This window comes from Chelmon rostratus, chromosome 1 (genome assembly GCF_017976325.1).
Source record: "Chelmon rostratus isolate fCheRos1 chromosome 1, fCheRos1.pri, whole genome shotgun sequence".
Taxonomy (NCBI): domain Eukaryota; kingdom Metazoa; phylum Chordata; class Actinopteri; order Chaetodontiformes; family Chaetodontidae; genus Chelmon; species Chelmon rostratus.
The window spans coordinates 15018977-15040652 of NC_055658.1; the positions used below are offsets into that span (position 1 = coordinate 15018977).

The window sequence follows — 21676 nt, forward strand, 5'->3', positions numbered from 1 at the left end:
AGTCAGTAGATGGCAAGACGCTTTCATCTGTACCCACAAGCAATAGATTCTCCTCCCAAATCATTCTCAGGATTGTTTCAGATGATTTCACTCTCGTAAAATCAGCATGGATCACACACTTAAAACTGGGGACGTTTGCGTGTTGATGGAGTTGACATGAATCGGCTCCTTGTAAAGAAGTTTTGTTGGAAGGAGGCTGCTTGGTTTAGCGGTGTATAGATGGACTCCTGAATAACCCTGGGAGCACAGTGAGTGATGTGTGTTTGTGTGGTGACAGTGAGGGGCGGCAGACGGAGGGCGGAAGCAGATGTGTGTGAGAGAGGTCCAGAGCTGTGGCACTATCACAGGGTGCCTTTGTCTGGCTGTAGAGAGTGTTGAATTAAAGGCTGTTAACACTAGTCTGCACAGTCATATGCTAATGCCTTTTACTCTGAGAGAATAAATAAATTATGGTCCAGAAAACACATCTGAGTCCCTGCTTTACATGCCTCATGCAACACAGGCAAGAAAGACACAGAGAGTGTGTCAGAAAGAGAGAGAGAGTGTGCATGGAGAGGGGGGTGGTACTGTGCAGAGATAGCATAGGGGGAACATCAAAGAGGCAAGACAAAGGGGAATCTCTATAACCTCTTTTGCTTAAGGCTTCGCACTCAATGCTGCTGTAGGTGATGCTGCACAAGAGATAACGAGAGATAGATTGAACGGAGAGGCACCGAGTGAGATTTGGACGGACAGGAAGGAAGGAAGGTGAGGGGAGGGGGGGATTTAAAGGGCAAGAAACGGAGGGAGATTTAGATAGAGCCTGCTGAGTGAGAGCGAGGGAAGGGAGCCAGCACTGAGCAGGAGCAGAGGCGGTGGATGGGAGAGGAGCGGAGAAGAGGAGAGGCATTGACTGGAAGCGTACACATGGGAGAGGAGAAAACGGCTATTTCATGTGCACGGTGTGCATGAGGAGTGCGGCTGTCTGGATTGTCAGTCATCTGCTGCCCCACAGCTAGAGGACATACGAAGGAGCGGGCTGGGGATATAGGGCTGTGTGCAGAGGATGAACAGGCGATGTAGGCTCTCTGGCTGTGATCGCCGTCCTCAGACCCCGTAGCCACTTGCACTGGTGCTGTTGCAGGCCGTTAGCCTCACAGTTAGGCAGCAGCAGTCAGAGTGATTGATACAGAATGAGCTCCAAGCTCTCCTCCGACTGGATCCCCTACAGGTACTGTACCACATTCCTGGGAACACAGGAAAGGGCACAGTGTTCATCTTTTGAAGCAGTGTGTGCATGTTTGTGTATCTGAGCGGGCGTTCAGTCATGTGAGTGTCTGACAGACTGATAACTGGTAACATTGAATTGGGACAATAAAAGCAAACACCTTGGATGGAAGATGATTTTTTTTTCATTGATGGCGTAATATTTAATATTTTTGCAAATATGCACATGTTTAGTGGAAAAATGTTGCTTATATTTTAGACTGAGGCTCTGTTGTTAAAGGAGTACCACAGACAAAAAATAAATAATGCAAAAGTGAATTTCAGCTGCATGAGGTCTCAATGTAGTTCACAGGCAGAAAAATATTCTTTTTCTTTATACAAATACACTGTTCATGTGTAAAACTGTGCATCATTTCATCCAGAAATAGTGCTGTTTTACTGGATTCAAAGTAGTACTTTCACTGGAGTGCCATTATGAATTAAGGATGTGGGTCATCTCGTGCACATTTTCATTTTAAGAATCTCTGAGGATGTTCCTGCCTTTGTGTGTGAATGTGTGTGCTTTATGTGCATGTGTGAAAAAATGTTCTGTATTGCATGATTCTGGGAATGTAAGCCCTATCATTTGCAGCAATGTATTTTTTTGGATAGCATTTATGACCTCTTGCTGTGAAGTCTATATCTGCTTCCATCATTTCAAGTGCAGTCCTAACGCTGCTGCCTCTTTCCCCTGATTGAATACTCATTGCCATGGTTCCCTGCTTACTTTGATGCCATTGGCTCACGGTTGCTATAAGTTACAGTGGCAGTCCACAAATTTCAGAATGAGACTGCATCAGGACGAGAGCAGAAAGCGATCTGTGCAGAATTTATTTTAAACAACTGCAGGGGCACTCAATCTCTAGGTGTTACAGGAAATAACAAGGTTAATGCACAAGAAATTTATGAAATCTTCAATTGAGTTTTAAGCGAGCAAAATTATTCCCTGACTGATGCAGTGGTGGGAAGAACAAACACTATTTATTGGGTCGTTCTACATTTTGGCCTTCTCACCCCTTCACTTTTTGCTTTTGCAAAGGTGTGCTAAAACCTGATTTTGAATGGTGGGCAACACAATGAATTAAACAAGACATTAACCACTACGAGTATCCAAAATGATGTCTTGAGTGTCAGTGAGAGGGTGGGGGCAGAGAGATTGGTGGTTTCTCAACGAGCAGTTCTTCTCATCCCGTGAAGCTGCCATGAAAAATGCATGGACCTCAGTGCAGAGTTAGAGGAGACAGCTGCACCGTGTGGCTCTCTCTTCTCATTAGACATATACTGTGCATGCATTCACAGCAACTGACAAAATGAAGGCGACATATCTCACAAACACAGACGTCCACAAAGAGACAGCAGTTGTACACTAGCTCTTCTCTGTGGGGAGCCAATTCTCCAGATTAGCATTTGAGTAGTGGAAAACTTGTGCAAATCTCCTGCTTTTTTCTGTTCTTCTCCGACACGGGAACCCAGCCAGCAAAGCAGCAATTGTAAGCTCTTGACAAAAGAAATGGTGAAACAGTTATTTCACATTCTTTTTTCAGAAAATCTTCCCTGAGGTCGGCTAATGTACTGCACAGGCCATTTAAAGCCTGGGTCGTTATTAGTCTTCTCACATTGTGTTGATATTCGCTTTATTATTTACTTTACCCACCAGGTCAGTGTGGGTCTGTGCAGCGCTCATCAGATGAATTGTCTTGCAATCAAATTTCATGCATTCCACCGTGCAAATGAAATTAAATATGCTGTCGTGTGCATATTGGATTGTCCTCTGGCGTTGCCTGATGCTGCTGCAGAATCATCAACCAAGTGATGCAAATGAAACTTCTCTTAGTCTCAGTGAGTGATAACAGTCAAATACCTGTGTCTGACTGAGTAAATGAAAAACACATCATTTTGTGTTCAAATCAAACTTTAAATAGTTTCTAGTCTGAACAAATTCATTTTTTTTATTTACAATAGCCCGCATTTTAATTCAATTCTGATCAATATCAGCACAGCATCAGCTTGTAAACAGTGCTGTCTCAAACTTATAGTTCACTGTTAATATAGTGTTCCTGTTACAGCCCAACTAAAATATAATTAAAAAAGTGAGTCTGCTTCCATAATGTCGAAAAATTGTTAAAATAGTAACACAAATTTGAGCACACAGTACAAAGAATCAGAACATTTGCCTTGAAACATAATCAGAACAAATAGCAACCAAATAGTTCAACAGCAGTTAAAGTTAAATTACATCCTCAGTTTTAATAGAAGAAGAAAACTGCACACTAAAAGGCAACCAAAATCTTGGATTTCTAAGTAAATACTTGCCAGGGACCTAAGTGTGCAGAACCTTCCCTCTTCATATTTGATGTTTTCATCTGTTTCACACCTTTGCTTTGTTTCTGTGATCTTCTGAAAACATTTTTCAGCGTGTTACTCTGGTTTTCTAAGTAGGTTTCAGTTGGGAAATTTTGGAAGCAAGCAAGCGTTACACCTGGTCATTACATAGAACATTTCCACCTCAAGTTCTCGATTGCACTGCTTTAAAGTAAATCATTGTGCTCCTTTAAAATGATCTAAAGCTTCTTATTAACCTCACGCTTGGCGCGTTGCAGGACAAGAGTGACCAGAGACCCTCCACAATAATGAGCTGTTTGACCTCCACTGGAGCAGCTCTGTTTGTGTCATTATCTTCCCGTCTGATGCCTATTCACACACTTGATTACTCTGATTGGAAACATGGAGTGCTTTGTTTGTCTGTATGTCTGACAGAGAGTGGGAGGCAAATAAATTTGTATTGCATCTGTGTGGGCCTTTGTTGCCCAGCTGGAGTCGGTGATACAGGTAGCCTGAATATTCATTGACTGATCTTACATGCTGTCGCTGCAGGACTGACTATCTATTGTCACTGTTCAGGCTTTTGACAGAGGTATGAGAAGTATAAAAGTGCTGTCAACAACGCTGACAAACAACCTGTTGGCTTTATTTATCATGCGCCAGTAAGACTTAATGGGAAATGAAAACAGATAAAGCGCAGTTGCCATTAATCAAGCTGAGAAATAACAAATTGACAAGTGAAAGATAGAAGACGGCAAGTCAAATACAAAATTGGAAAGGCATTCTGCTTTTGTGATGTGACCATCGGCCCTGCAATTACTACTGAGCACAGCATAATAAACTGAATGGATTATGTAAATGCATACGCGCACCTATGTGGGCATTCATCATTTGGATGTCACATTGTTTATACATCTTCAGGCAGTGGGCATGAAAGTTTTGTAATTTTTGAGAGTTTAACACGGCTTTTAACATACGCATTACTCAGAAGGTGAGAGAATGTAAAATAAGAGACGTGTGCATTCATTAAGAAGATGCAGAAGGAATGAGAAGTGGAAGGAAACACATTTACGTTTGCATGTGAAAAATTTCAGTCATAGTTAAGCGTGCTGGAAGAACAACATAAATCTGTCAGTTATCACTCATCAGCAGACACAGCTTCCATCTCAGATCCTTCTCTCTTCTGCTGTAGCTCATTCTCTCCAACTCTTCCGGAGGAAACATCTCATTGCCCTGTAATTAGGAACCGTTGAGGTTTCTCAGAGATGCCCGGCCACGCAGGCTGAAGGAACAGGCAGTGGTGTACACATGGATGGTAGCATCTGTCACAGCTGTCGCATTCCTCTGCAACACCAACAGGATAACACTCTCATGAGTCAGGCTCAGAGCTAACAATGAAGTCCCTCTATCTAGTTTGTGGTGATGCTGGACACACAAAGTCTCTTTCATCAGATCCTCCGTCTTTAAAGGTGAAGTGTGCAGGTGACACAGCCCGTGGTTACGATGGATTCACCCATAGCGACAGAGCTTCCAGTGAAGCTTCAAGAGGACGTTAGTGTGCCGCAGATACTGGGAGATACTGATCATTTGGACAGCAGAGAGGTGGATCATGCAGCAGGAGGGGTTTCAGAAGGATCCTTTTTCCCTTGTGAGGCTGACCACAGGTGCTGCTCTTAGTGAATGAAGCAAGTACAAACTCCATCTGTCTGGAACATTCAACTCTCTGTTTGAAGAAAGTCAAGAGAAGCCCGTGTTGTTTATATAGACCAAAATCATAAATGTGCCTCAAACGGCTTTCCAATCTGTCACCATCACGAGATCCTCTGTCGCTGCCTGTCTTGTGACAGACGCTGCTGTCCATATGTTCACTGGCACAAGTGTTAAGAAAAACAGCAACAATGTCGTTTTCCTCTCTGTTGACACAGTGGAGGAGATCTGCACACGCTCGTTCAGCCACTGTCACTCTTGGCTCGTTAATGCCTTCTCGTCACCTTTTTCAAATCTCCGCTGCAGCTGTTTAAAGCTGTGCAAATGCAGGTAAATTTACAGAGAATATAATGGACTATATAGAATTGCAGAATTTTTCTGTGTTGCTAGGAAAACCAAGATGCATCCTATAACCAAATTAGGAATCTCAAGGAAATAAAGGAATAAAGGAAAGAAAACAAAAAAACAGGACATCTTGGCTGCTCAACTCATCAACGCAAACCAGACTGTTCTTATTCTTTCGCTAAAGATCTGAGCCAGCTTCACAACATGTTTTCTGACCAATGTGACATCACTTACAGCATCGTGTTCAAGTGATGCGTGTGATTATGTTCCTGTTGCGTTCTTTGAGAAGACGTTAGCTTTGCAGAGCCCTCCTGGCCCTTTTTATTGGAGGCGAGGTTTTTTTTAAAGCCTGTATCTATCAGAGTACACATGCTCTCATTAAACAGCTTCAGCGCCTGTTGATGGGATGATATAAACACCTTTACCCAAAAGCTGTGACACTGTAAGCTCAGCAGCTCTGTTACACTCATTATTGAACTGAGTGGTGTGTTTTTATTGTTGGACCTGGTATCTGAAGCCATGTTGTAATGCTCTACTGTGTGTCTTGTCCATAATGTCCTGTATATTTTTAGCATGTTTAATGAATTCATTAGTAGCATTATTAATAGCATTATTTAACCAGAATGCAATCATGTGGACATAAGGTAAATTAGTCAACTTCACAGTGTGGCTGCCTATATTCATTAAGTGCATAAGCAACAGTAAGTATCAAGTGCATACATTAGAGATGACGCTTTTTTGTTATTCACCCCAAAATATAAGACAAGAAAATCTTATTATATTTTGAACCCTTCTGTTGTCCTACATTATAGTAAGTTGTGTTCAAGATGAGGATGCATAAAGCTATGAAAACACCCTTTATACAATTAATATACTAATGGAAAACAACTATATTTTGTGGTTTGTTTTCCATGAATGATCAGATTTTGGTTTCGTGATGCAGGGAGTAATGATCCGATGTATTTTGAGTGTGCAGCAATAAACACAAACACGAAGGTAATTTAGGTCCCAATGTGAAAACAAAAAGTCTTCCAGCAGAAGCAAATGCAATGTCTCCTGAAGTCAACGTCAAGCTCCATTACCACATCTATTCTGGGCAACTAAAATACAGCTTAAATACAGTCACGTACTGTAAGTGTGCAACCGTCTGCTGCAATTTCAGAGTGACAAGTGAATTAAGTCCAGCAGTTTGGAAGATGTTATATTAGAAACATCAGCAGCTGGGGAGCGCTTTTCAGCATTTTAACACCACTGTCCCCCTTTTCTCTGCTCTTTTCTTTGCAGCACTTTAGATGACGAGGGCACCAACCTCCGACAGCAGAAACTGGACAGACAGGTAAGTCCTGTGCTGTCCTTCCTGCAGATATGATAACAGAGTAACATGCAGGCAGAATCAATCAGGAAAGGACAGTTTTATCATGGCACAAACTTCCTGTGCTGCTCCATCATGGGAGCACAAATGCCCGGCCTGGACTTGTTATCTCTCTGAGCGTTGTTCTAATGAAAGGGTGTTTATAAAGCCCTGTCAGATTGAAGTCCAGTAAAAACATGTACAAAAACCTGAATAATGCCTTTTTGTTTTTCAAGCAGTGCCTTACAAAGTTAAGCCTGTTTCAAATCATGAAACACTATGATAACCGAGATTAAGGCCATTACTATATTGTGTATATATATATTACATTATTACTTTCCATGTGTCTGTAAACTACAATGATTTTGGTCAGTGACAGGTTTTAGAGAGGTTAATAGAGGTGTTCCATGTAGTAAATAATGACTTAAACATGTTTTAGCAACCAAATAAACTAGAAAAAAAAATGTAAAACTACAATAAAGAATTAAAATAAAGATAATTATGCCAGTGTTTTGGTGAAAATTATCAGCAGCATTTGTACTCCAGCATGATCTTAAATGAGCAGATTCATCCTCTGACTGACACACATCTCCTGTGTTGATCACATGCTAAGGTCTCTTGTTCTTTACGTCTCCGCGTGGGTGCACATGATTATTTTTTGAAAATTATATTGTATTTGCAATTAATGCCAAAAACATTTGGAAGATCTACTCTTGCAAAGTGATGATTTAGAGCTACAGAGCGCAAGATTTTGTGTGGCGGCTGCCGTCGCTGTTTGTTGTCAGCAACACTGTACACAAACACAATTCAGCCATTTTCACCTCCTCGCTCTGCATAATGAAAACTGCTGTTTCTGATGTCCGGCTGCCTTTTTCATGTTCGTCCATGTTCTGGGCTGTAGTCAGATCAAATGCTCCAGCAGTCGTTTCCTAATCAATCAATGGGAAGGCTTTGCAGGTGGTCTGCTTTTCATGGATTAATCTTAACCTGCTCAGTCACTAAGCATAGCTTTAGGCATGTAAACATCCTAAAACAAATTATTACTGATTGATAGCTTTATTGATAACAATGAAGTCAAGAAATGTTTGAATTAATGTCTTCAAAATGAGACTCACACAGGGTCATGTAAAAACTTTTTTATATTCTCTTTATTTTTATTATTAAGCAACTTATTAGTGAAAGGGAGAAAAGGTTTCCTGTAGCAGTCCTTTTCAAACCTTTTACGCCAGAGTTTATGGTAGATTCCTGACCCACACATCAAAGCCTTAACCATCAAATCCACTGTGTAAATGCACCTACTGTTATGGCCATCGCCGTCTAGGCAAAGATGTGAGCTTTACATGGGATAAACTAGAGCTCCTGCTCTGCAGCCTGAATTTTCCACTAATAGAAACCTTCAATATTTGATGAGCTCCGGTTTGAAGACTTGCATGTAGCTGACAGTTAGTCCAGATGAATAGCTGTATCCAGCCTCAGGTCAGAGCAGTTTAGGCAGCACATCTTTAAACATCTTCAGAGTTTTCTCCTGGCTTAACAGATTTATCTGAGACTGTGTTATCGCCACTCGCAACGCTCTGCCTACAGTAGGGCGATATCTCCCAAGAAAATCTGTGTTGCCTCCTAACTCACAAGAAGAGGAGGATAAAGCTTTGCCTCTTGAAGATGTTGTCATGGTTTACTGAACATAGTTGAGGCAATTAACAGCTAAATTGTTACATAGTCACTCAGGGAGGAAAATGTGGATTATCACGTGTTTGGTGAATGTGGCCACACACATACAGAGGTTGTTGTTAAATGTGGTAATTGGTGCTTACTTCAGTGCCCTATATTCTTGTTTTCTCTTGTAGGAAGAGTAGAGTTGAGGCAGTCTTTCTTCCTCGATTATGGTGATCTACAGACATGCTGCTGCTTCCACTCAGACTCAGTTTATCATTCTGCCCTCAGATTCATTACTGCAGACGACACTCACCATTGTATTCTGTATAATAAAGCTGCTTGGTCCTCTCTGGCGCAGAGCCGTGATAAACACTTGTATCTTTTCATCCATAAATCCCTTATTGGACATTCGCCACCCTATTTAACATCTATGCTGAACTGGATCACAGGGCCCAACCAAACTGTCTTGTCAAGTTGCACGGGTTTATTCTGAACTTGGAAAATCCGCTTTTAGCTTTTGTGCACCAAACACATGAATTATCAGCAACACATTGTAATGATCGACACTCACTACACCTGGACAGTTCAAGACAGTGATCTCAAACCTCTTCACCTCAGTGTGCCATTGTCTTCACTGAGTATTGTCCTCTTTTAAATTTATTTTCTTTAATTTTTTTAAAACTGCATATTTGTCTGTATCACAACACCATTGCAAATGAAGGAAACCTCAGTGATTTTCAAGGCTTAAACAAAGGTTTTGAATTAAATTGAACTTTATCATAGAATTATATATAATAATGGCTGAAACCATGCCTTCATTGTCTTTCTTTCTGTCTGGGCATTTTTGTGCATGCATGCATGTGCATGAAACCTCCACAACAGCGAGCGCTCCTTGAACAGAAGCAGAAGAAGAAGAGGCAGGAGCCTCTGATGGTCCAGTCTAACGTGGATGGGAGATCTCGCACTCGTCGGACCAAACAGAGCGAGGAACAGGCTCCGCTGGTGGAATCCTACCTCAGCAGCAACAGCAGCACCATCTACCATGGTAAGTAAGACCGGCGCTCCTCTGCAGCTCTGCTGATTCAGAATGCTCAAACAGAGCATTTAGGAAACACTGGATTGAACAAATAAAGATGCCAGACTGCTTGTTTGATGAATCTGTCTTATTTGCAGGGAGTATTTGTTCGTGTTCTGAAAGAGATTTTATTCTTACGCAGCTTTCTTTTCCCAAGTAGAGCTGTATACCAACTGGTAACATGAAACAAACTATAAAAAACAGAGTGCTGTTGATATTACCATTTTAAATTAGAGCCCCTGTAGAACAACATACTGTACAATCTATTGCAGACGCTTACATTGTGCTGTAAATCTACCCACTCGAGAGCAGAGTGGTTTTAGGCTTGGGATTGATGAGGTCTGCTTATCTATAAACAGAGACCAGAGCAGCCATCTAATCCCCAGCTCTGAGGACCACAAACTGTCGCATTTCATTCAGAGAGCAAAGAAAATCTATTGGCAAAATGCTTCTCTACACTAGGCTAATATTTTTTTATGGAAAGAAGGGTAATAATAACCTCATCACCCCTTATGACCTTATCATGCTTGTTCACAAGCAGGAAGTGGATGTCTTTTTGTTGTTGTTGTTGTTGTTGTTTTACTTTTAGTGAATCTGAACTATTTTAAATAAAAATGTATATTATTGTATGTTGTTATACATTTTTTTAGTATATTTCTTTAAAAGCTACACCTGAAATCTATTACAACATCTTAAAATCTTAATAGATACTGTAAGATTTAATTGACTTTTATACAGAAAGATTTTATTCAGCAGTTCCCATTTCAGTTCACAGTTGCACAGTTTTTTTCAAATGTAGGCTCGAAATCAGTGCAACTATTGCCTTTTTGAATGATGTGACAATGTTTGGCATTTATTCATTTATATTTTAATACTACTATTTCGTGCCAGAGTTAAATAAAACTAACTAAACTAAATTTTCTTGTTCTGTCAGAAGAAAAGCACTGCTCTGTATTAACTGTTATATACTTAAGTTTAACGTTTCTGCTAAACATCATGTTTCTTTTCCTTTCTGCCCATTTGCCCTGCTCACCCTGCATGTGCCTCTGGTCCTCTCCATTCCTGTGTTCAGTGCAAGAAGCTGAACAGGAGGAGGTGAAGGTGATAGCGGACACACAGCCGCCTCGCTCGGCCAAAAAGGGCAAAGCATCGGCCAGCTCCACCCCACAGACGGGCAGCGACAAGAAGGAGAGGAAGGGGAAGCACAAAGGTCAGCGTGCCAGTATTAAGACAAATGGGCAGACAGTGAAGAATAGACAGAACTGAGGTGAATGGACACGCTGCAAGAAAGATTGATTGAATGAGGGAGGAGGTGGTCAGAAAAACAATGCAAAAGACAAAACAGACAAGAGATATGAACAGTGTTCACACAAAATTGCAAAATCAGGATATTGTTTTTAGAAATGTTGTTCTTGATTCGTACATATTCATGTTTTAACACCACAAAAGGCAGATTTAAGTCATAAGAAGCAGTCCACGGCATGAAAGAGAAGAGGCTAAGCACTGATTATCCAGCAGCTGCGACTGTCTATTCAGGCCCTCTTTACAATCCTCACATAATGGCGCGACTGCTGGTTTTTCAAGCCACATCTGGCAACAAACACAGCCAGTGAAGCTGCCCTCTTAGCCACCGCTGTGGTGCCATGCTTGTCACAGCTGAACTGCCTGCGATGATGTATGACAGTGTGAGCGCTGTCAGCCCTCTGACGCGCCACAAGTAGAGACATAAATTAGTCTTGAGATGGAAGCTGAGGAAATACTGAGTGCTTTGATTGTTCCCCTTTGCTCCAATGCTTTCTCCCCAGTCACAGTATGTTACTGCAGCCTAAACACTATGCAGTGTAATAGACGAAATATTTGCCATTAAGATTTAAAGACATAAAAATCATTACAGAACAATAAGGAGCTGATACACAGCAGAAGCTCATCTTTGGAGCAACTTTGTCCCAGAAAAAAAGAAGGAAAAAAGCTAATGAGATTCCATTGGGGTAAATGATTAATCAGGCCAGTAACGTCAAACTCACCACTGATGGACCTGTCTCACTCCCTCTCTGTCTCACTCTCTGACTGTCTCAATCGCACAGCTTCAGGAGAGCTATTTTACGAAGCTGCAATGCAGTCATTAATAGAATGGATAAATATACTGCAGGTTGTTGATGTTGCCATTCAAGCTGCTCCATAAATAAATAAAATGTCTACACGTGACATTAAAAATCCAGTAAATACTATTCATTTGGAGTCAGAACAAAACCCACATATAAACAAAGCACACCTCTTCTTAGCAAAGCTTCCAGCATTCAATCATGGAATGAAATACACAAGCTGTGTGTGCACATACAAATTGATCCTACATTGATCCTGCTGACAATCTGTCAATATCAATCAGAAATATGTAAAAAAAACCAAAAAAACTTACAATGTCTTCATGCACCTGTGGCTAAGTCTGTATGTTATATTGAATTTCACCAATGAAGACATGGAAACAAATCCAAATGAAGACCACATGTTGTTTCAGGACACTGGATTTCTACAAGCACACCACTGAGGGAAAAGAATAAAAGGACAAGGGACCAGCTAATTTGAGTGGCTAACAATTGTTATACTCACCAAATAAAAAAATAAAAAAATCATCATGCGCAGCACTAAATCTGGTATTTCAACAAGTGAAGAAACAAATGCTCCATTTAAATTTGCAGTGTCTGGGGGTTTTTTTTACACTTGCACCGTATGAGGAGAAACAAATGACAAGTAGAGAAAAACTTGTCAGTTATTTTTAAACTGTAGTCTATTGTGCTTGAATGCCTGGAGCATCAGGGCCACAATGTTCTTCCTAATTGAACAGTAAAAACAGTCCACAAAACAATTACTTTAAATGTAAGAACAGCACACATTCATCAAAGCAGGGAAATGGAAATTACTGCAGCAAGTGTGGACTTCACACCTGCTTTGTTGTTATATGTTTACGGCGACAACTCATTTACTGTATGTTAACATGAGATGGTGATTATTACTGCAGCCATGTTCTGATGGAGTGTGTCCTTGTGGGATTGTGGCTCAGCAGCGATCGATGGCCTGGCTGCCCAGCAGGACGATGGTCAGATCCAGATCCTGACAGTGGGTCACAACACGTCGGAGGAGAGCGAGGCAGAGCCCGTCATGAGCTGCACTCAGTCCCAGAGTAAACAGGACCTGCGCGTCACCATGCTCAAGAAAGGTACTGTCACTGCATCTGCAACAGCACGGCGACGAGTCCATATTCACACCCACGGCATTCTGCTCCACTGCTGTGGCGTGATGGTAGGAGCGTGAAACACACTGAATCATGTTAGAACTTGGAGCTGCAAATAGAAATGTTAAGGCCAAGTGTCTGAATGATGTCATTCTGAATGATATAATGTATGATGCTGACATATTTTGATGCCTCCGTAATTTTTGTCACTGTAAACATGGATCACAAGTGCTGTCATTCATTATTCTGTACATAATAAACACTGGATGTTTACCCTGCAGTGAGCAGTAGATTGAGATTTTAGGCATTTATAAACAGTGTTGGGAGTACAAGTTACAAAGTGTAACTGTAATTCCACTACTTTTAGGGATAACTAGAAATGTAACTAATTACTTTTCCAATGGTGGAGGGTAGATTTAGTGCACTGGGTAGAAAATAAAGAGTGATTTCAGGCACAGTAACAGCTTTTTTTGTTTTGTTTTTGAAAAACTAGGTACAGAAAGAAAGATGTGAATTATTTGGTTTGGGGCTTAAACGTGAAGAAGGGTGGGGACATTTTTTTATGTTCAAATTATTATTACTATGATGGCATAGTTTACTCTTTCAAGTCATCATATTGCTTTTAGTAAGTATCTAAGTTTTGACACCTGATTTAATTTATCATTTAAAGGAAACATGTGAGCAAGTTATTCAATTTAATCCTTCAACTGGGAAAATGTTTTTTTAAGTTTCGCGCCACCTCTAAGAGCAAATTATTTATTGCAGAATTTCGTAAACAGCAGGGAAAAATCAGTGACGCCTCTTTTCTTTTTTTTGTCTGTGAAGGTATATCCAGCAGTATGAATTTCGATGAAGAGGAGGACGACGAAGATGAAATTAGCTCCAGTTCCTCACAGCTCAACAGCAATACCAGACCAGGCTCTGCCACAAGCAAGAAGTCATGCAAGGTGAAAATGAAGTTCACAGTACACATTAGCACTCTTTGCATGATGTCTCTTTATTCTGCCCAGCACCCGGTGCCTTTTTTCACTCAGCTGGACTCTGTTTAAAACTCTATTTAGGTTTCATGGCTGAAAATACAGTTACAGACCCTACAAATAAAGCACAGTTGTCAGCTGGCTTTTCTTTTTCTTCTTTAAACATATAAACATACTGGTATTATTTGGGGCCTTTGCTATTTCTGGCCTGCCGTTTATTCACACAGATGTCATCTCAAAGTCATTGTGCTGTGAATGTTACAGTGCGGGTGATGTTGTTTGCAGGTGGCGGAACAGTGAGCTCACACAGACACCTTATGTGCCTCGAGGAGTTAGAAAGGAAAAAACTGTTGTTTGCTTAGAAGATACACACCTGAGGCAGAGAGCCCTGCCCAGGTGGGCTACAGTAAGCATTCATGTGCGATTTATGTAGTCAAACGTGGTATTAAGCTGAATGATATGTGCAGTTTTCATCAGTCTTCAGCAGCTGTTGTTTTACATACTCTGATTGCTTGAGTCCAGCGCACCTTGAATCTGCATTATCCAATGTTTGAGTTCACAGATTAAATTTTCCTCCATCTCAGGTGTGTAACCCTCTTTGCAGCCTGTGTGCTCTGGCATTGTTCTCGTGATAATCATCATTTCTCCTCGCGCATCGTTCCACTCTGTTCTTTCCCTTCCGTCTCTCTACCAGGTCCTTATTTTAGACACTGTGTGCTCATTCTGAGTCCCGGTGGGCGATTTGATCTTCAGACTCATTACTCTGTTCTAATGAAAGTCAACACTAATGCATCACTCACCAGTCCACCATCTCACGAGGGGTTTTGCCCTGTGTGGGTTGTTTTCACCTCCAGGAGGTCGCATCAGCACCCACTCCGCCAGTCAATGAGCCTGCCATCGATGTGGATGACCTTGAGGAGTTTTCTCTGCGACCTGCACCTCAGGGGGTCAGAGTGAAGTGCAGAATCACCAGAGATAAGAAGGGCATGGACAGAGGCATGTATCCCACCTACTACCTGCACCTGGAGAGAGAGGATGGCAAGAAGGTGAGTTGCTGAGCTGAGCACCGTGTGTACGACATAAAATATTCAAAAGAGTTGTTTTTTTTTTTATTTTCAAGCTGTGTGTGTCTAAATAAGTTGATTGTCTTTAAGTGTACTGGTGAAGCTCAGATTTTACTTCTTTGGTTTCTGGCTTGGCCTGTCAAGGTGTTCCTGTTAGCTGGCAGGAAGAGGAAAAAGAGTAAAACATCAAATTACCTCATCTCCATTGATCCCACTGATCTGTCCCGAGGTGGAGAGAGCTTCATCGGTAAACTGAGGTAAGTCCGCAATACCTTCCCCAGACAATCCCAGAAAAATAAGTAGGGACACTGTGTAAAACATAAATAAAACAGAATGTGATCATTTGCTAATCCTTTTTGACATCTACTCAATTGAAAATAGCACAAAGACAATATGTTCAATGTTTGACCTCATCAGCGTCATTGATTTTTGTAAATATCTGCTGATTCTGATTTTGATGCAGCAACACGTTTCAAACAAGTTGGGACAGGAGCAACAAAAGACTGGGAAAGTTGTGGAATGCTCCAAAAACACCTGTTTGGATCATTCCACAGGTAAACAGGTTGAATGGTAACAGGTGATAATATCATGATTGGCTATGAAAGGAGCATCCTGGAAAGGCTCAGTTGCTCACAAGCGAGGATGGAGCGAGGTTCACCACTTTGTGAACACATGATTGTGTAAAGGGTGTTACTGCATGGGCTCAGGAACACTTTGTCAATCAGCTGTTAGCAAACACAGTTTGTTTGCAAATGGTTGCATTGTTTTCATTCACTTTTTTGAAATCAGGGTTTTAAGTGATGCTTTACTAACTCTTCTACTGTCACTGCTATTTTAGTTTTCCGTACATTCCACACATTTTATATTATTTTTTAAAACTTACTCTAATATATATCAACATGTAAATAATTGAAATACATTTGGAGTTCAGCCCCATTCCTTTATTTATAAATGCTTTTGAGCCCTAAAAGACATTGTGAGTGACACTTCACATACATCAATTCACCTTAGTGTGTCTGTACTGTAGCTGCTAAGGAATGAATCATGAACAAATCAGGATAAGCAGAACTGCTAATTTATGAATACTTGAACCGCACCTTTCTATGAATATTCACAGACCTGTGTTATTCATTGCTCAATTTAAATGTCTTGTATATACATTCCTCATAAATGTACATTAACTGTAAACTCCAGCAAAGCCACAATAAGATTGGTAGGAAGTGAACAGTGAAATAATCTCTAGAGACATCTTCAAGGCTGGGTTATTGGCTCCATGGAAACTCCTGGGGAGCTTAATCAAATATGGCTGTGTGCAGCCTTTAATCTTCCGAGCTGGCCTGACCATTGGTCGATGCACTGCTCCAACCTTTGCAATCACAATCTCAGTTGAATGATGGAGATCTAAATTTAAATGAACAGTGACCTTTCATCGAGTGCTTCTCAAGAGTGCCCCTCAAGGACTAAATGAGGTGTGGCCCATCAGAGGTATACACATACTCAGCTGTTTAAAGCTGTGACTTTAAAAAAACGTTGCAAAACCATACAACTTACCTACGATGCACACCAACATGTGGAGCTCATATGAGTGTACAGAGAAATACATGTAGAGCAAAATACATCATTTATTTCATACCAGCCAAGAAAAACCCAGAATATTCAGTTGCATCAATCCTGTGGATCCTACACCAGTGGTGATTCATCCTTTTTGAAGCTTTGCTAACTCTCTAATGTCTACAACACATTTTTTGCGAACCATATTACTGGTTTAAACGTACAAAGGGTCATGATATGAGAATAACTCACTTGTGTGAAGATTTCTATTAACTATTAATTAGATTTACTGTGCAATATAGAAATGATCAGTAAATATTGTCCCATAGCACTGTGAGGAATCATCAGGAAGTGTAAAGACTTGTAGAAAAAAATGTCTGTGCGCTGTGTGGGGAAACAACCATCCTCAACTAATAAAACTATATATACAGATGATACAAATTATTTACATGGTTGTATGGGAACATACAGCAGCTGGATGCTGCGCCATTTCATAGTAATGCTGTTAATGCAGCATTTGTACAGTACAGTACATAGAATAGCAGAGCTACAGTGCAGCATATTCCCCACTAGAGGCAGTATTAGACAACTTAAGTGATGCATTTAAGGTTACAGGATCAGTATGTCCTTTGTTTGCAGAAGATGAATAAATGCAATTTCACAACACTTTACATAGCAAAGCACATTGTAATGGTCATCAACAAGCTGTTATGATCTTCATCTTGGGTAAGACGTGGCTAACAGGCAAAGCACCAGCCACTGGCCACTTGTTTCCCTGTGTGATGCAGTGACTCACTGTCACGGATCTGGATCTGCTCCTCATGCTGCGAAACCAGGCCATCAGTCCCTGCTGAGTCAGAATCCTACAACTGCATCAGAGCGCAACAACAACATTGCTGTTCAACAATCAGAGTGGCACAAAGGGGTGGGGTGGCACTCAAAGGAAACGCTCTACAAGAGCATGCAACATGCTGCACATGCTTGGTTGCTTTGCAAATATCGAACTTATGTGAAATAAGAGGTTTTTTTCCATCACATCAATTAAAGTGTTTATCCGAGGAATCAGTCAACTGGCATTTAATCACGCAGTTAATCACACGTTGGGAACATTTGACATTTCTACCTGGAGCAAGACATGAAGCATTCATGACTGTCATATTACACAATCTGGTTGCACATTCGTTATGCAGAGACACACTGGCCAATGCTCTTCACATGCCAACAGAGACACTCACACACAACATCAGACCATTTCATTCTGCTTTGTTTTCTTTGCAGGTCTAACCTCATGGGAACCAAGTTCACTGTATACGACAGCGGTCTGAACCCTATGAAGAGCACCACCAGCCTCGAAGCTAGCAACCTGCGCCAAGAGCTAGCAGCCATTTGCTATGTGAGTTGGTCAAAATGCTCCTTAACCCCAAATTGTCCTTAGTTTTTTTCGTATCTTTGAAGACAGATGTTAAGCAATGAGTTGGCAATAAGATACATTGTCATTTAGGATTAGATTTAATCTTAAAGGTCCGAAGGAATAAGCAGATGACCCACTGTTTAAGTAATTTTATTTGCTTTGAAAATACTACATGCAGGTTAATGCGTCTGCCGGCCTTTGAAATGCCCAGCTCCATTTAGAGAGGCCAACTCAGATAATCAGATAAAGACATCCATGCAACAAACTGAGGAGTCAGAGCACTGCCATAATCAGGTTGAAATCAAGTTATCATCTATAATCGTATAAATCCAGTGCAATATATATAAAGGAGAAGGGCCTTAACTTTCATGCAGACAGAGATTGCTTTCAATAGTCTGCATTAACATGACGTTTGCTTAATTACAGTAGTTCAACAAAGAACATGCATTGTTTGTAGAAAATGTTTTTCTGTTTTTCTGTTATGTTGATGTAATGCAATTTTAATCAGTTTTGACACAATTATATTTAGTACAATAATATACGGCCATAAGTTATGAAAGATATGTTGGGTGAATATGTTTACAGTACAGTTTATCTCTTCAACCTAGGAAACCAATGTCTTAGGATTCAAAGGACCTCGCAAAATGAGTGTCATCATTCCTGGAATGAACATGGACCACGAGAGAGTGTCTATTCGCCCACGAAATGCACGTATAATCTAATTTGCTCAATAACCACATCTGTGCTGACCAATTCAACCTCTTCTAATTCTTATATAATTGATCTGATGTCTATGAAATCCTCAGCCAAATTCTGTTCCTCTTCACCACAGGACCATGAGTCACTGCTGGCCAGGTGGCAGAACAAGAACACAGAGAGCGTGATTGAACTTCACAACAAGACGCCCGTGTGGAACGATGACACACAATCCTATGTGCTCAACTTCCACGGCAGAGTCACTCAGGCCTCCGTCAAGAATTTCCAAATCATCCATGACAATGACCGTGAGTTTCCACACCTTCTAATCTCTGTAAACAGATACTGCATCTGCGTATGAATGCAGAATCTGTAGGCAAGGGGCAGGTTTTTGGAGTCTCAGGCATTCTGGATTCTGTTTGTAGTCTATTTGTAGTCCGAGCAATATTGATCAATCACATTTGAGCTGGCTGTGGTTGATGATGGTATACAGTCACTGTGGAGAGCAGAAGAAGCAGAACTCATTGGGTGAAATGCCGTCTCAGAACCCATCGGCTATCTTCTGATGACAATTTAGCTTTTTATTATTATTATTTTTTTAAAAGCGAATCATTTTTTAGTTCCAAGCTAACATGTTTTAAAAAAGTCACACCAAAAAACTACCCAATTGAGGTGGCGGTAGACCAGCAACTCCCGTGTTCTCCAGGGTAAAATTACTGTTTTTGTCAAAGGAGTCTGGTGGCTGGAGCGATGGGACAGCTGTTTCTGGTTAAACTGTTTCTGGTTAAACAAAAAGCATCTTTTTGACAACAAGGTCATTTAGACGGTGTGTGTTGCACTCATCTGTGTTTCCCCTAACTAAGTTTTTAAGGGAGTGTGGGCCTGATTTACCACCACTTTAATATACTCGAGAGACAGATTTTTCTTTGGAGGGCAGAGATCTGAGCTCAGTGAGGATAATGAGAACGTAAAAATACCAGTTGTAAACGCAAAGGCAAGGTTACATTATCTGAATAACTTATCTGAATACAGATCTCATTTTAATACGAGGTGTAAATGGTTGTTAGACCTCAAAACATGTTCAAGTAGGGCTCAGGTTTGAAAATGGAAGAATTACCCTAAAGGCGAGGAAAATAAAATACTGTATGCTTAAAAAAGAGTTTTGTGACACAGTTTAATTTGGGAAGATGGGCAAAGCTGCACATTAACAACTTTTTCTTTTTTTCAAGCCCTAAAATCTGCCTGTAGCTATTCATTATGGATGAATTATTTGTTGTGTAATACCATATTATTTTTTAATATTTGAAATAGGGCCTAATTCATTAATTAATGTCAACAGTGTTGTTTCAAGCACCGTGTCCAAAATGTGTTTCCTGTTTCTTATCCTCTGCAGCTGATTACATTGTGATGCAGTTTGGCCGTGTAGCAGAAGATGTCTTCACCATGGACTATAACTACCCAATGTGTGCCCTGCAAGCCTTCGCCATTGCGCTTTCCAGCTTTGACAGCAAGTTAGCCTGTGAATAGATCCCAGCCTGAAGTTCAGTGGAGAACTGATCCATCTGTCCGCTCAACAAGGGCTGTTAATGTGTCCCTGGGACTGGTTTGAGATCTCCAAATCACCCAGTACCTTGGAAGTCCTGCATATCCCAGAATGCTTCACAGGCTTCAAGTTTTGTGTGTACGTGTGTTTGTCGGGGGTGGGCAATGGGGTGGGGGGTGGGGGGCTCGGGAAAGTCATGGTCAGTGGAAGAAAACAAGCACAAAGAGTAATCCACTTTCAAAATCCAGTTTGTTTGTTTTGATAACTATAGTCATTTTGTACTGTACCGGCATTATAAACACAAACACTGTTCCTTTATGTAGTAGTAGAGAAATTTTACATTTCTTTATCTGTAAATTATAACTAACAATTCCACATTTGTAAGTTTTGAAAGTCGACTGGAATTTATGTAATCTGCCACACAAAAAACACAATGTCGCACTCCTCCTCGAGCATGACTACTGCTTATGTTGTTACTGAATTAAAAAAAAAAACATGCACGTCACAATATATTTATTTTGTTATTTATGTATTTATTACATGTTAATTTTGTTTTCTGTCATCATTCGCAATGATTTCAGCAGTATTAGCTCCACGGGGCTGCAAGCACATGAATTAGCATCACAAGAAGGAATATCTCTCGTAGTGACAGTGAAAAAAGTTAGCGACTTTGGACGGGACCAGGGCAAAGGCATGTTACACTGTGCTGTGTACCATATACAAATTGTGTCACAGTGTCATGTATGTGAATGTATAGGATGATGGTGCACTTTACTTTGAAGTCTGTAGTGGATGAGATATAGCTGTACATACTTTATTGTGCCTTTGAAGACTAATTCCAGTGTTGCGCTTTGGCCATAAATTGAGCTGAGCTTGAATTGGTCTTTGCTATTCTTGCTGTCCTCACATGCATTGTAGATATTTCTCGGTAGCTACTTTGAATTCAGCTGTCTAATGCGGGGTGTGTTTAGGCTGATTAAATAGCTGGAGATGCAAAACCTCCAGAAGATAATAATCCAAAGTGCACATCATTGGACAAATTGTCCAGGCATATTTAAATTACATTTAGGGCGTACAACACATTACAGTGGTGGATTTATTTAGATTGTACTGTAGATCAGACAGCAGATACAATATCTAAGGCACTCAGGCTTAAAGTTGTGCTCATATCTTCTGATGTCTCCTACCTGGACAAAATAAACCGAACACAGATTGACTTACTGCCAACAAACACACAGTAACAGTGTGAACCGGCAACAGCTTCAGCACTTGCATATTTCATCTCTTGCTCTTTACATCTATAATTAATTTTATGCTCCACTGAGGTGCAGTTTGGTACAGTCCTCATCTGACTGGCTGTATGTTTCTATATCATGTGGTTTATTGCTGTTCACATTTTTACTCAAACTATTATTCCTCTTGCCCCTTATGGGGCAGTATCCTTTCTCAAATATATGATAGTATTTTGTATTTTATGACCTTTAAAAAAAATGCTGAATGAAGG

The 21676-nt window shown here is 40.7% G+C and overlaps 1 protein-coding gene across 1 annotated transcript; it reads left to right on the plus strand.

Moving 5' to 3' along the window:
* Positions 1-1172: 1172 nt before the first annotated feature.
* tub (TUB bipartite transcription factor) lies at positions 1173-20156 on the plus strand. Its single transcript, XM_041941076.1, has 12 exons — positions 1173-1210; positions 6904-6955; positions 9509-9671; positions 10774-10911; positions 12760-12915; positions 13756-13877; positions 14762-14953; positions 15116-15228; positions 17801-17915; positions 18542-18640; positions 18766-18937; positions 20023-20156. Exons 1-12 carry the CDS (start codon positions 1173-1175, stop codon positions 20154-20156), a joined length of 1494 nt encoding a protein of 497 aa, XP_041797010.1.
* The last annotated feature ends 1520 nt before the right edge of the window (positions 20157-21676 follow it).